The sequence below is a fragment of the Malaya genurostris genome, chromosome 3 (genome assembly GCF_030247185.1).
Source record: "Malaya genurostris strain Urasoe2022 chromosome 3, Malgen_1.1, whole genome shotgun sequence".
NCBI lineage: Eukaryota > Metazoa > Arthropoda > Insecta > Diptera > Culicidae > Malaya > Malaya genurostris.
Genome location: NC_080572.1, coordinates 68,355,617 through 68,369,740, shown reverse-complemented (window position 1 = coordinate 68,369,740; position 14,124 = coordinate 68,355,617). Strand labels below are relative to the sequence as shown.

The 14,124-nt window shown below is 41.5% G+C and overlaps 1 protein-coding gene across 1 annotated transcript; it reads right to left on the bottom strand.

Moving 5' to 3' along the window:
* Window positions 1-418: 418 nt before the first annotated feature.
* Window positions 419-3,004, bottom strand: LOC131433823 (uncharacterized). The gene is made up of 2 exons (XM_058600429.1): window positions 1,307-3,004; window positions 419-727 (listed from the first exon to the last, which is right to left on the bottom strand). The coding sequence occupies exons 1-2, from the start codon at window positions 3,002-3,004 to the stop codon at window positions 419-421; spliced, it is 2,007 nt and encodes a 668-aa protein (XP_058456412.1).
* Window positions 3,005-14,124: the final 11,120 nt, after the last annotated feature.

Genomic DNA, 14,124 nt, shown 5'->3' with positions numbered 1-14,124 from the left:
CGTCGAATTTTCAGTGAATGGGCCCTAGAAAAGTTGGCAGAAAATCCGCTTTTTTATCGACAAATTTTGTTCAGCGATGAGGCTCATTTCTGGTTGAATGGCTACGTAAATAAGCAAAATTGCCGCATTTGGAGTGAAGAGCAACCAGAAGCCGTTCAATTATTATTAGTATATCGTTTATTTACCCCCGGTTTTAACCTAATAATGGTCGTTCACCGGGTATGTATCAGATTGGGGTAGGGGTTTGGGGGTGGCTGGGAGATATAAGGTGGGGCATTTCGGGGAAAGGGGGGGGGGAGGAGTTTTTACATAGAGTCAGTAATAATGGTTACAATTCATGGTATCGGTTCATATGTCTTAGATTGTGAGGGGATAGAGATAGAGAAAGAGAGAAGATAGGGATAAGCTTAAGACTACGTTAAAGACTATTTTTCTGTGCTGGACTGGGATTGATGTTACAGCTTCGGGCCGCGGGTAACATCCCCGAGGGCAGCGCCCCCGGCGGATGGCCGCTTAGGTGCTGGGTCTGTGGCGGATTGCTTTCTGGAGGTCGGGACCAGGCTCCTGGTCTCGGTCCTGTATTCGGGTGATGGTTGCAGGTGGAGGTCCGATGGGAGTGGGGTCCAGTGATAGGTGTTCCGGGAGGCCAGCCTCTCGCGGTGGCGGAGTCGTGCCTCGGATAGTAGTGAAACAGTGCTCTGGTGGTCGGTGGTGGTAGAGGTTGAATCTAGGTGGGGTCCGTGTAGTGGTTGAAAGAGAAGGGGGCCTTGGTCGACATTCCGCCCCCCCCCCCCCCGCGGATGGCCCATGGAGCAGTGTAGTTTCTCGACTGGGTGTGCGGCAGCGGCCGGGTGGTCCGGGCAGTGGATGCTGAGTCTTCGCCGAGATTCTGAAAGAGAAGGAGGAGGAGGAGGGATGGGGTAGTTGAGGGGGATTTAGTTGGGAGGGGAAGATACTAAATTTGGTTTAGGAGGCGGGCGTCTTTAAGGAAAAGGATTAGTGTAGTTTCGGAGACGGGATCGTTGGAGAGAGCGTTGCGGATAGAGGAGCTAATGTTGTATTGGGATCTAAGGTTTTGGAATTCGGGACAGTAGGTGAGGATGTGCTCTACCGAGAGCCTGACTCCACAGTGTTGGCAGGAGGGAGGGCTGCCACGAGCGATGCAATGGGCATGTGTAAGGCGGGTGTGGCCCACCCTAAGGCGGGACAAGGCTCTCTGTTCCGTCCGATCTGGTCGATCAGTCCATCGGATCACCTCCCCCTTGATTTTGGGGAGGTATCCTCCAGAAGATCTCCAGTGACTTACAAGATGTTTCTGGAGTCTCTCCCGGAAGTAGGTGATCAGATCTGCGGCTGGGACCTCCGATATATATCGTGGTGACTGTCTGCCCATGGCCGCTAGCTCATCAGCTCTTTCGTTCCCCGGGATCCCGCAATGCCCAGGGATCCAGCACACAGTGGTTTGGTCATTGGTGTATTCCTGAATCGCCTGGACGAACGGGTGCCGGCATCTTTCTGCCTCCAAGGCAGTGATAACTGACAGGGAGTCCGAAAAGATCACGGCTTCGGATCCCGAGGGGATAGCCTCAATACAAGCGAAGATGGCTGCGGCCTCCGCAGAGAATACCGAGCTTTCCGGGGGTAGGCTCCGGTGCAGGGTGAAGTTTGGTCCCCACACCCCGATTCCGGTACCATAAACTGTTCGAGACCCGTCTGTGAAGTATGCAGGGATTCCTGTAAACCGGTCAGCGCAGATTTGGAGGAAATTGCTTCTAGCTTTTGCTGGAGGGGGTTTGGCTCCGAGAGAGAGTGCCAGGGAAGTGTCGGTCTTGGGAAGGTCTGGTTGGTACCAGGGCCTTTTCCAAACCCGATGTAGGCGAGCCAGTTTTGGTAGGTTGCTTCCGGTGAAACTTTTGAACAACCTTTCAGCTAGTTTCTGTAATAGGCAATCTTCCTCTCCGTGAGTTCTTTCTGGCCACCCCAGTGCTCGACGGAATGTAATCCAAGCGGAGTACCAGCGGAATGGGTATACACCAGCTTCGACGCATGCGGCCACTGCTGGGGTGCTAGGAAGTAGGTTTGAGGCAATCCTGACAGCCCTATTGTAGGTGGGTGAGAGTATCTTGATTAGATTCTCTCTGCCCACCGCCGTCGCCTCTATCCCGTAGGTTAAGCGGCTCCATACCAGTGACTGGGCTAGAAGTAGCCCTTGGTGTCGATTCCACCTCGGGTGCCCAGTGCTTATAGTACGGATCAGTCTAAGACGTGATTCACAATCTTTTTTGACTAGACCAAAGTGGTGCGTGAAGTTCAGTTTCTGGTCGAAGTTGATGCCGAGAATTCTGGGGTGCTTCACGAATGGTACTTGGACTGTTCCTATTCTGATTGTGGAGTCGGTTTTCCTATGACCCCCTCGACAGAAGTGTGAGAGGGTGCATTTGTTTGGGGCAATGTTGAATCCCACCCGGTTTGCCCAACGCAAAATAGCATCGGCTGCTTGTTGGGTAACTTTCCTGGTTGCTATAGAGGAGTTTTCGGCACTGATAATAACAATGTCGTCAGCATAAACGAAGATATATATTTTAGCTGGTAAGCGACTGAACACGGAGTTCATTTCCACTAGGAAGAGGGTTACGGCTAGAACCGAACCCTGGGGAACGCCGTTGCTCTCGACGAATGTTTGGGATAGAGATCCACCGATGCAGACTTGGAAGTTCCTCCCTTGGAGGAAGTCTTGTAAGAAGGTGCCCATTCGTCCATTTATACCCCAGTCAACCAGTTGGCGAAGGATTCCATCCCGGTTGACTGTGTTATACGCCTTTGCGATGTCGATACAGAGGGCATCGACGTGAAGGCCCTGGTTTATTTTGTCTAGTATAGTATCGCAGAGTGACCCGAGGTGGGCACCTGTGCCTTTACCTTGACGAAATCCAAATTGCCTTTGATCTAGTAAATTACGCTCTTCGAGAAAATTGACGAGGCGTCTGTTTACTAGTCTCTCCATTGTTTTACCTACGCAGGAGAGAAGGCTAATTGGGCGGAAATTGCTGGTAGAAAAGGACCCCGCACAGCCTTTGGGGATTGGAACAGTGATAGCTGTTTTCCAATTGTTAGGAATTTTACCTGAGGACCATACCTTGTTGAAGAGGTTCAGAAGTGTAATGCGACCTGAGGGCGGAAGATGCCGGAGCATATCGTAATTGATAGTGTCCGGGCCCGTCGATTTTCCTTTTGTGGAATTGAGAGCGAAGTTAAGCTCCTCTGCGGAAAAAGGTCTGTTCCACACTTCGTTCTGGTCGGGTTGGATGGTTATGGGTGGGAATTTTCGAAGTGGAAGCCGTTCAAGAACTGCCCATGCATCCCGAAAAATGCACTGTTTGGTGTGGTTTGTACGCTGGTGGAATCATTGGACCGTATTTTTTCAAAGATGCTGTTGGACGCAACGTTACAGTGAATGGCGATCGCTATCGTTCGATGCTAACAAACTTTTTGTTGCCAAAAATGGAAGAACTGAACTTGGTTGACATGTGGTTTCAACAAGATGGCGCTACATGCCACACAGCTCGCGATTCTATGGCCATTTTGAGGGAAAACTTCGGAGAACAATTCATCTCAAGAAATGGACCGGTAAGTTGGCCACCAAGATCATGCGATTTGACGCCTTTAGACTATTTTTTGTGGGGCTACGTCAAGTCTAAAGTCTACAGAAATAAGCCAGTAACTATTCCAGCTTTGGAAGACAACATTTCCGAAGAAATTCGAGCTATTCCGGCCGAAATGCTCGAAAAAGTTGCCCAAAATTGGACTTTCCGAATGGACCACCTAAGACGCAGCCGCGGTCAACATTTAAATGAAATTATCTTCAAAAAGTAAATGTCATGTACCAATCTAACGTTTAAAATAAAGAACCGATGAGATTTTGCAAATTTTATGCGTTTTATTGTTTAAAAAAGTTCTCAAGCTCTTAAAAAATCACCCGTTATATATAAAATACCCAACCCCAACATTTTCTTTTGTATTTTTTATTACTTTGGGAAGGTTTTATAGCTACAAAATGGCGGATTTTGTAGTGAAAAATCGCAGTTTTGACACCAAAAATAAAAAAAATTAAAATAAAATCAAATACAACGTAGTGGTCTACTATTACTATGTTGCTTTGATTTGTCGAATTCTGATAACTCTGCGCTGAGATACAGCGGACACCGCAAATCTTGATTTTTAAAATGCGTGCTCGAAAATTTTTCTTCAACGACTTGTCTTCTATCTTCTATATATATAAACATGGATGTAATGGCGTTTTCGTTTTTAATTTGCACTACACCGGTGCAGTGCTACACTGAGGCATGAATAAACGAACAAAAATGACGAAAACATAAACAGTAACCATTGACTACAATTAACGATTCCATTGCACAGAGCTACACCAAACTTTTGATGAGTGCTACACCAGTGGTATCGGTGCAGAAACAGTGTAGCACTGGTGTAGTGCAATTGCACGGAAAGACCGAAATTAGCATTTTGGCGAAAAAATTAGTTGATTTTCTGATTTTAGTTAGTTATTTTTTGAGACAACTAAAAAAATCTTACTTTTGCTAATTTAGATTTTTTAATTCTAATTCTCTTAATAATAATAAAATATTTGTTGAAATGGCTATTTTTTTTTAGTTGAATTCACCAATTAAACGTGCTGTCATTTCTTAGCTAAGGCACGCTTCATATCCATTCAACTAATTTTTTAGTTGAATTAGAGAAATAAAACGTTGTTTTCAACCAACATAAATGGTTGAATTGGTTTCTGCAATTAGCAGCTATATGGCGCTCGTTAACACCATAATGACTACTAGCCACTAGATGGCACACTACTACCGAAAAAAATTTCAGTCGCGGTTATCTTTTCTATATTTGCAGGTATAAATACGATGTTGTATTGGAGAAAAAGACATAAGCGAAACATAAACTTCTTTTTGAAAAATTTTACTTCTAAATCGCTGTTTTCTTCATTCGACTTCGCGAAATCGACTCACTGAAAACTTTGAGCACTCGGAAAACAAAAACCGAATACAAGTAGTACACCGGACGGCGTAGCCCGGAATGAGAAGATACAAAAAACATCATTTGACGTGTACAATTAGAGTGCAACATTCGAAACTCACTTCACTGTTTCGCGTAAAAACATTATTACCCACAATCGCTTCAACTGCGCACAAATTCTGAATAAATATACTTTCCACTAACAGTTTACGTCATTTTTACATATCGGTTTAGAAATTTATATAATATAATTTATATAATCGTAACACATGTGAAAAACATCTAAACAATTTGCGAGCAGTTTCAACAAGACTGTTCCTTTTAGCTTTTTAATTGATTGTTTTGCTTTGACACTGCTGTCCTTCAGTAATGACGGTGATAAATAAATAGAATCAAAGTTTCTGATTTTAATAACGAAATTAGTTGTCAATGAGAATTTCGTGTTGGATTGAAATATTGCTGGTTTGTGTCCAAAATATTCGCCAACTAAACACATTCTCTAAAAATAAGAGTTTTTTTCAGCACAGTAAATTCTAAATTTTAACTAATTTTATAGTTATTTTGGAAATTTTGTTGTTAAAATCAACTAATTCAAAAACAGTAATACGAATTAGGCGCAGAGCTAATTTCGGTCGTTCCGTGTGGTAAAAACGAACGGTTTAGGTGCAGCTTTCGCTACACCGGTGTAGTGCAATTTAAAAACGAAAACGACATAAGTTTGTATGTTTGTAACGTCATAACTTCGGAACTACTGCCACCAAACTTGGCACAGGTACTTCTTGCATTTCAGAGATATAGATTTTTTTTTCATTTCAGAGATACAGATTTTTTATAGGGAAGGGAGCTCGGCAAGTGTCATAAAACAGGGGAGGGGGAAGGGGAAGTTCATGGAAAAATTCATATATCTTGACAAGAAACTATACGTTTTAAATACCATAAAAATATGTTGCATATCTTAGATATGACTACAAAGGGGGATGGATGTAGCAAGTGCCTTTAAAAAGGGAGGTGTAATGTTCAAAACAGCATAACTCCGAAAATACTAAACGGATTGCCACCAAACTTGACACAGATACTTCTTGCTCTTCTGAAAAGGTCATAAGGGAAGGGAGCGTAGTGAGTGTTCTTAACAACGTATTTTTATGGGGGGAGGGAGCGTAGCAAGTGTCATTAACAAGGAGGAGTCGTAAAAAATTCATATAACTTGACGAAAATCGATATTTTTTGAAGATCTTAGAAACTTTTTGCATACCGTAGAAATGATTTAATGAGGGATGGATGTAGCAAGTGCCTTTAAAAAGGGGGGTGTAATGTTTGTAATGGCATAACTTCGAAACTGCTTAACGGGTTGCTATCAAACCTGGCACATGTGCTTCTTGCTTTTCAGAGATGGTTATAAAAATATTTCCATGGGGGGATGGAGCGTGGTCATAAAAAAATTTATCTAATTTGACGAGAATCGGTACTTTTGAAGACCGTACCTTAGATATGATGTACCTTGGATGTAGTAAGTGCCTTTAAAAAGGGAGATGTAACGGCATAACTCCGAAACTACTGAACGGATTGCTATCACACTTGGCATAGCTGCTGTTTGCTCTTCAGAGATAATTGTAAGGGTATTTTTATGGGGGAGGGAGCGTAGCAAGTATCCTTAACAGGGGTCATGAAAATATTATTTAATTTGTAGAGAATCGATACTTTCTGAAGACCATAGATACTTATTGCGCAACTTAGATATGATTATAAGGGTATTCGTGTGGGGTGGATGCAGTACGTCCCTCTAAAAAGGGGATGTAATGTTTGTAACGGCACAACTCCGGAACTACTGAACGGATTGCTATCAAATTTGGCACAAATAATTCTTGCTCTTCAGAGATGATCATTAGGACATTTTCACGGGGAAAGTGTGTAGCAAGTGTTTTTAACATGGAGGCAAGTGTTTTTTAACAATGATGAAATTTATATAATTTGAAGAGAATCGGAATTTAGACTAGAAGGTGGGGTTTTTGAAAATAAATTTGCATCTCCCATTTTTTGTAAAACAAGAGAATGACAACAATTTCAAGGTCGTGGTAGATAGTATTCCTGTTGTTAATTTGAATGCAACGCAATCTTATCTCAATAGTTTTAAAAGATCTGGTTTCATTTTGCCGGGAAATTCAAAGAACTAAGGGAAAATAATCTTTATCTGCCTAAGAACGCGAGGGTATTTAAGTCTCAGCATTATTACGACAAACTAAACGAATCGCCACCAATTTTGGCACATGTACCAAAGGTGGGAATCGATATTTTTGGAAAAACACAGATACTTTCTACACTACTCAGGGTAATCATGGAGAAGATCTGTAGTAAGTTCACTGACAAAAAGGAAGTTAAATCAAAATAGATTATAAGGTTATTTTGAGGGTGAGAGAGTGGAGTAAGTGACCCGAACATGGAAAGTGGAAGGGAAAATTGATCGGGTTTTACGAAAAATTGTACGAGTACAGTATATTTCTAAAAACTAAGTGAGATTCACAAAAATATTCAAAGGGAGGGGAAATAAGTATTTTCAACATTGATCTGAATTGACGAAATCATACAATCAATGTGCATTTTATTACACGGAACGACCGAAATCAGCATTTTCGCGAAAAATTTAGTTGATTTGCTGATTTTAGTTAGTTATTTTTTGAGACAACTAAAAAAATCTTACTTTTGCTGATTTAGATTTTTTATTCTCATTCCCTTAATAATAATAAAATATTTGTTGAAATGACTATTTTTTTTAGTTGAATTCACAAATTAAACGTACTGTCATTTCTTAGCTAAGGCACACTTCATATCCAGTCAACTAATTTTTTAGTTGAATTAAAGAAATATAATGTTGTTTTCAACCAATATGAATGGTTGAATTGGCTTCTGCAATCTGCAGCTATATGGCGCCCTGTCACCGAAACGGTAACACCTTAATGACTACTAGCCACTAGATGGCACACTACTGCCGAAAAAAATTCAGACGCGGTTGTCTTTTCTATATTGGCAGGTCTAAATACGATGTTGTGTTGGAGAAAAAGACATAAACGAAACGTAAACATCTTTTTGAATTTTTTTTCTTCTAAATCACTGTTTTCTTCATTCTCACTGAAAACTTTGAGCACTCGGAAAACAAAAACCGAATACAAATAGTACACCGGACGGCGCAGCTCGGAAGGTTTGAAGATACAAAAAAACTTCATCACAATTAGAGTGAAACATTCGAAATTCACTTCACTGTTCCGCGTAAAAACATTATTACGCACAATCGCTTCAAGTGCGCACAAATTCTGAATAAATACGATTTCCACTAACAGTTTACGACATTTTTACATATCGGTTTAGAAATTTAAATAAAGATATATCGAACACATGCGAAAAACATCAAAACAATGTTCAAGCAGTTTCAATAAGACTGTCCTTTTTAGCTTTTTAATGGATTGTTTTGCTTTGACACATCTCATGAGTTTTTGGCTAATAAACTTGTTAATAATACCCATTTCAGTTTTGGTTTTTTTGTGCTGTCCTTCAGTAATGATGGTGATAGATAAATAGAAACAAATTTTCTGATTTTAATAACAACATTAGTTGTCAATGAGAATTTCGTGTTGGATTGAAATATTGCTGGTTTATGTCCAGGATATTCGCCAACTAAACACATTCTCTAAAAATAAGAGTTTTTTCAGCAAAGTAAATTCTCAATTTTAACTAATTTTATAGTTATTTTGAAAATTTTGATGTTAAAATCAACTAATTCAAAAACAGTAATACGAATTAGGCGCAGAGCTAATTTCGGTCGTTCCGTGTATGTAAATTAAGAAAACTGTCGACTTAAGGTGATTGAAATAAGATTACAACTACATTTGTATTAACTGAATCATTATTCTATAGATTTTCCTTCCAGGTGTACGACTAGAATTATTAAAGCCTTGGTGAAAAAAGTTATATAAAAACGTTATTCTATAGTACGAATTTAGTTATGATGTTAAACAGCCTTTCGTTATAAAATAATCATTATCAGATGTAAAATTTTGAGCAATTGCTTGGAAATCATGATGTCATAAAAAATTGTATAAAGAGGAGGGAGTAGCAAGTGTTTATAGCCATGGAAGCCAAAGGTAATGTAGATCGAATGTGACGAGGAAGTACGGAAGCACATATTCATAATAATTCATGTACGTTACAAGCACATATACATATGAAACTCGGATGTTACTAAAAAGATATTGATAGAGAGAAAGGTGTTTTAAATGTTTCTAACAAAAGGGTTCAAATAAAAAAACTGACCCAATTTGTCGAGAATACCATGAAAATTATGATTATTGTGAGATCTGAGATGGTACACTGATCATTCGCAATCTGAACATGAACGGATTTTGAGGTATCGATACTTTCTTTCAAGTATTTGGTATTTTTTGTATCGATATCGCATCAGAGCAATACTGTTAGTATCGATACTTTTTGTCTCGATACTTACAGTATTGCAACAGATGGAAATCAATTCTTATTACGACGGAACATTTTTTTGTTTCAATTATAGAGGCTTTAACCTTAAGGTCATTCTCCTCTCCGAGCCCAAAAAAACTTTCTAACCCTATGTGCGGACTTGGGAATTGTACCCAGATGGGCTGCGTGAAATGTATTGGTATGACGTGGACTATCCGTCGTTAAAATTCGTTCTCGACAATCTCGCTTCGTCCCACAGGTGCACTTGAAGAGAGTGCAATGAGAGAAAGCCATAAAATGAACACGCACATACTCTCAGAGAATTCGATCATTTCAATTTTGCACACTCATTGCACTCTCTTTCAGTGAGCCTAATAACGATGGAATAATAGCAATAGGAATTGGCTTTTAGTTTAGCTGATGTAAACTACATACTACGTTGTTTTGATGTAATATCGTGTGATTTATTTGCAATATTTCTTGAAAACAGAAAATTATTGCATTTGATGTTCAGTATGTCTAATTTTTATTCACTTTGATTGATAAATAATTTGAGATTGTTACAATTCTTTTTGCTGGGTGGTAGCACCTTTCTGTACATCATAAAATAACCCCACGGTCGACAAATTTATTTTATTTTGAAATGATTGCTGCGCAAGTATCAATTGATACTTATAGGTATCGATACTTTATTGCCTTTTGATACCTTGTATCGATACCCAAATTTTGGTATCTCGATACCCGAGGTATCGATACTTTGCCTTCCGAGTACCATCCCTTATGTCGGGTAATCTAAACCCACCGAGTTGGATTTGCACCGCACACTATCTTCAAATCTGTCGTTTTCAACTCAGTAAAATATATGAAATTTACAGGTGACACAAATCTACATACGACACACTTCGTGAAATAATTTAAATATGTGCCAAACAGGAAAAATAAACGTTTAAATTGTTTCAGAACTAAAAAATCCCTTAGAATCCATTCAGTATGTGTTAGATCAACTGCAAAAATGAGTCATTTTTGACACCAGATTATGTCGGTCTCAAAAGGTTTTTTGGTGTACTTTTCGAAGATATTTGAACGCGCTCGATTTTCTCAGAGATGGCTGAACCGACTTTAACAAACTTATGCTCGTTTGAAAGCTACTATCGGGCCATTAATCAAGTTCAAAGATCAAATGGCTGTTACTTTTGGTTCCGGAGATATGATTGTATAAGTGACGTAACCGATAAAACGCGTTGTTTTTTACCGCTCTAATGTATATAAGGGTGCCAACATTTTCGGATCACCTCTAATTTCGTAAAGCGTGACAACGAATTGATTTTCGAACTTGCTTCACAATCCAACAGTAGCTTTCAAATGAGCCTAAGCTTGTTGATTTCGGTTCAGTCATCTCCGAGAAAATTGAGCAGGAAAAAATCTCTTAAGGGTGCACACATAGCCCTTTTTTCGATCTCGTCGAGGTGGTCGAGTGGTATATAACATTCTTTTACCTTTCTATAGAGAAAGTCAAAACGCCTCGCATTTTTACCTATATATATATATATATATATATATATATATATATATATATATATATATATATATATATATATATATATATATATATATATATATATATATATATATATATATATATATATAAATAGGTATAGAATTCGCTCAAACTTTAGAAAAATTTTCCGAGGAGGGCCGAATGTCATATACCAATCAATTCAGCTCGACGAACTGAGCAAATGATCCATTATCCCTAGGGTATCGACGAAACCTTGGTTCAGGGGGATGAACGTGAGTCGTGACTTCATTCGTGTGATGTCTCGGCACATGTCAAACCATTACACATTCAACGCGCATCTCCGGCGTATTGGAATCGTGGAGAGCGGTCTCTGCGCTTGTGGTGACGGTTATCAGGACATCGAGCATGTCGTATGGACGTGTACGGAGTATCGTGACGCCAGGTCTTTATTAAAGGACTTCCTAAGGGCCCGAGGTAGACCACCTGAAGTTCCGGTCCGAGATGTGTTGGCTAGTCGGAATATCTCTTATATGCTTCTTATATACCAGTACCTCAAACACATTAATATCCAAGTGTAATCTGTTATACCTCGCTCAGAAAGTATGATCTCCACCTACAGGTTCGACACTAACATCCGCCCGATTCTCTCGATCACCGTCCCTGTCCACCATCTTCATTGGAACTAACAAGATCTTTTTTTGTCACTAACTTTTCGTTCCCCCTTCCCCCGTCTCTTCACCATCTCGATGGCAACTAATTAGATCTCTGTAGTTTTCAGACATTTTGTTTCCATACCCCCTATTTACCTCGGTTTCCACAATATTTACTTTTTTTATTTTTTCATCTCTTCGTAACATCACCATCACCGCCTACGGTCCTACGCTCCAGTCGATGACCAGCATGCGGGCCACCCGCCGGGCCTTCGTAGCCTGGGGGTGTTTCCCGCGGACCCACACCAACCGAAAGGAAGCATAATCTAATTATACTATTCTAGTTTCAAGTTAGTCGTTAATTAAGATTAGGAAATACCCTTGGCATCTTAGAGCTTAAGCAGTGTGCCTAAATATATATATATTATACTATTGAATAAAAAAAAACTGAGCAAATGTCCGTGTGTGTGTATGTGTGTTTTTTTTACAAGGTGGAATACCTTATGTACTTTCCCAGCTCACGCGCTATTGTGAACCAGCGAGTGGGACTGGCTGAACCTTACCCACTAAAACACCTTGGACGTCTTGCCTCGATCCCCCGGAACTAAGCTAAGCTCAATACTTCGGGGGAGGCTGTGCTCATGCACTTCTTCGTTTGGGAGAAAATGAGCTCCTGAGTTTCTCTCTTTATCCCTCTCGATCCACCTTTGGCGCCTCGACAGCCCAATGCCGCTACGTCGCGCCGCACTACTCAACTGATCCCCGACGATGGATCTAGCCTACACCGACTGAGAGTTTCCCCTTTTACGCCACGCGGGACACCCGAAGGAGTGCCGAGGTCTGCTCTGCGATTCCGGTTGGAGCATGGCGTCCGGTTTGCTGATGCCCCGACGACTCGAATCGGTGTTGTGGCGTCTGCTCGACTAGTCCCCGGTGATGGATCTAGCCTACACCGACAGAGAGTTCCCCGACGATGGAAGTTCTCCCGAAACCGACGTTTTCGATACCCGTCTACGGCCCGACCGTAAGGATGCCTGGCTCGATCCAATGATGCCGGTTGGAGGATGGCTTCCGGTTCACTGGTGCCCCGACTATCTTAACGGTGCTACGTCACGATCTACTCGTCTAATCCCCGATGAAAGATCTAGACTACACCGACGGAGAGTTCCCCGGCGAAAGAGGCTCTCCCGACACCGAGTCCCCTGTTGCACCACTCGGGACACACGAGAGAGTGCCGAGGTCGGTCCGGCGATTCCAGTTGGAGCATAGCTTCTGGTTGGCTGGCGCCCCGACGACACAAGTCGGTGTTGTGGTGGCTACTCGACTAGTCCCCGCCGAAGGATCTAGCCTACCGCGACAGAGAGTTCCCCTACGCTGGAAGTTCTCTCGAAACCGACGTTCCGAAACCGGTTTACGACGCGCCTACTCAACTAGCCCACGGTGGTGGGTCTAGCCTACCCGACGGAGAGTTTCCCGGCGAAGAAACCTGTCCAGAAAACCGAGCCACATTCCACACGCTTCGTCCGTCTTCTTAGGGTGCCGAAAACAGTCCGGCATTTTTCGTCTTTGGACCTAGGTCATTTGACGCTGCTCTTCTCGCCAACTCCTCTGCAGTGTGGACATAATCTGAACAACTGTCCGGTTCACCGCGTTCCATTTTCCTTCGTCACTGCACATCCTTTGAACGATGTTCTCAACACTGACATCGGCGCCAACGATGGCAGTCATTTCGCTACGCGGTTGGATAAACCGTGGGCAGCTGAATATTACGTGCTCCGGCGTTTCTTCTGTTTCCTGGCACTCAACACACAACGGCGACCTTGCGTGGCCAAATCTGTGCAAATATTGCTTAAAACAGCCATGTCCAGACAGGAATTGCGTCAGTTGAAAGTTTACCTCGCCGTGCACTCGAGTTGTCCAAACCGACAGGTTAGGAATTAATCGATGCGTCCACCTTCCCTTCTCCGCGTTGTCCCACTGCTGTTATTGTTGTGTGTGTGTGTGTGTGTGTATGTATGTGTGTCTGTATGTGTGTCTGTATGTGTGTTGTCAACTAAGAGGTCGAGATCTCAGAGATGGCTGGACCGATTTTGATAAAACTAGTCGCAAATGAAAGGTCTCCCCGTCACCCAGAACGCTATTGAATGGTTTTGAGATCGGATGTTTACTTTTTGAGTTACACAAAGTTTTATGTCAAAATTTTCAGTTTTTTGACAGTATCTGTGACAATTGACCTTGAAAACAGAATATGGTTTCAGTCTTAGATTCCGCACGGTAATACCTATCAAACAAGCCATAGATTGTTAAAATCCGTTCATTTTTAACGGAGATATCGACATTTTTGAGTAAGCGACTTTTCTCCCTATTCCAGCAGTAGCAGTTTTGAGCGCTGTATGGCGAAGAAATGCTTGGGAGCAACGTAAAACACGATTTTTTATACTGTTACATACAATTGTTTCTAAG

Coding starts and splice junctions, on each gene's coding strand:
- LOC131433823 (XM_058600429.1), bottom strand. CDS start 3,004: ATGGAGAGACTAGTAAACAGACGCCTCGTCAATTTTCTCGAAGAGCGT. Junction 728..1,306: donor AGAGACTCCAGAAACATCTT/GTAAGTCACTGG, acceptor GACCCCACCTAG/ATTCAACCTCTACCACCACC.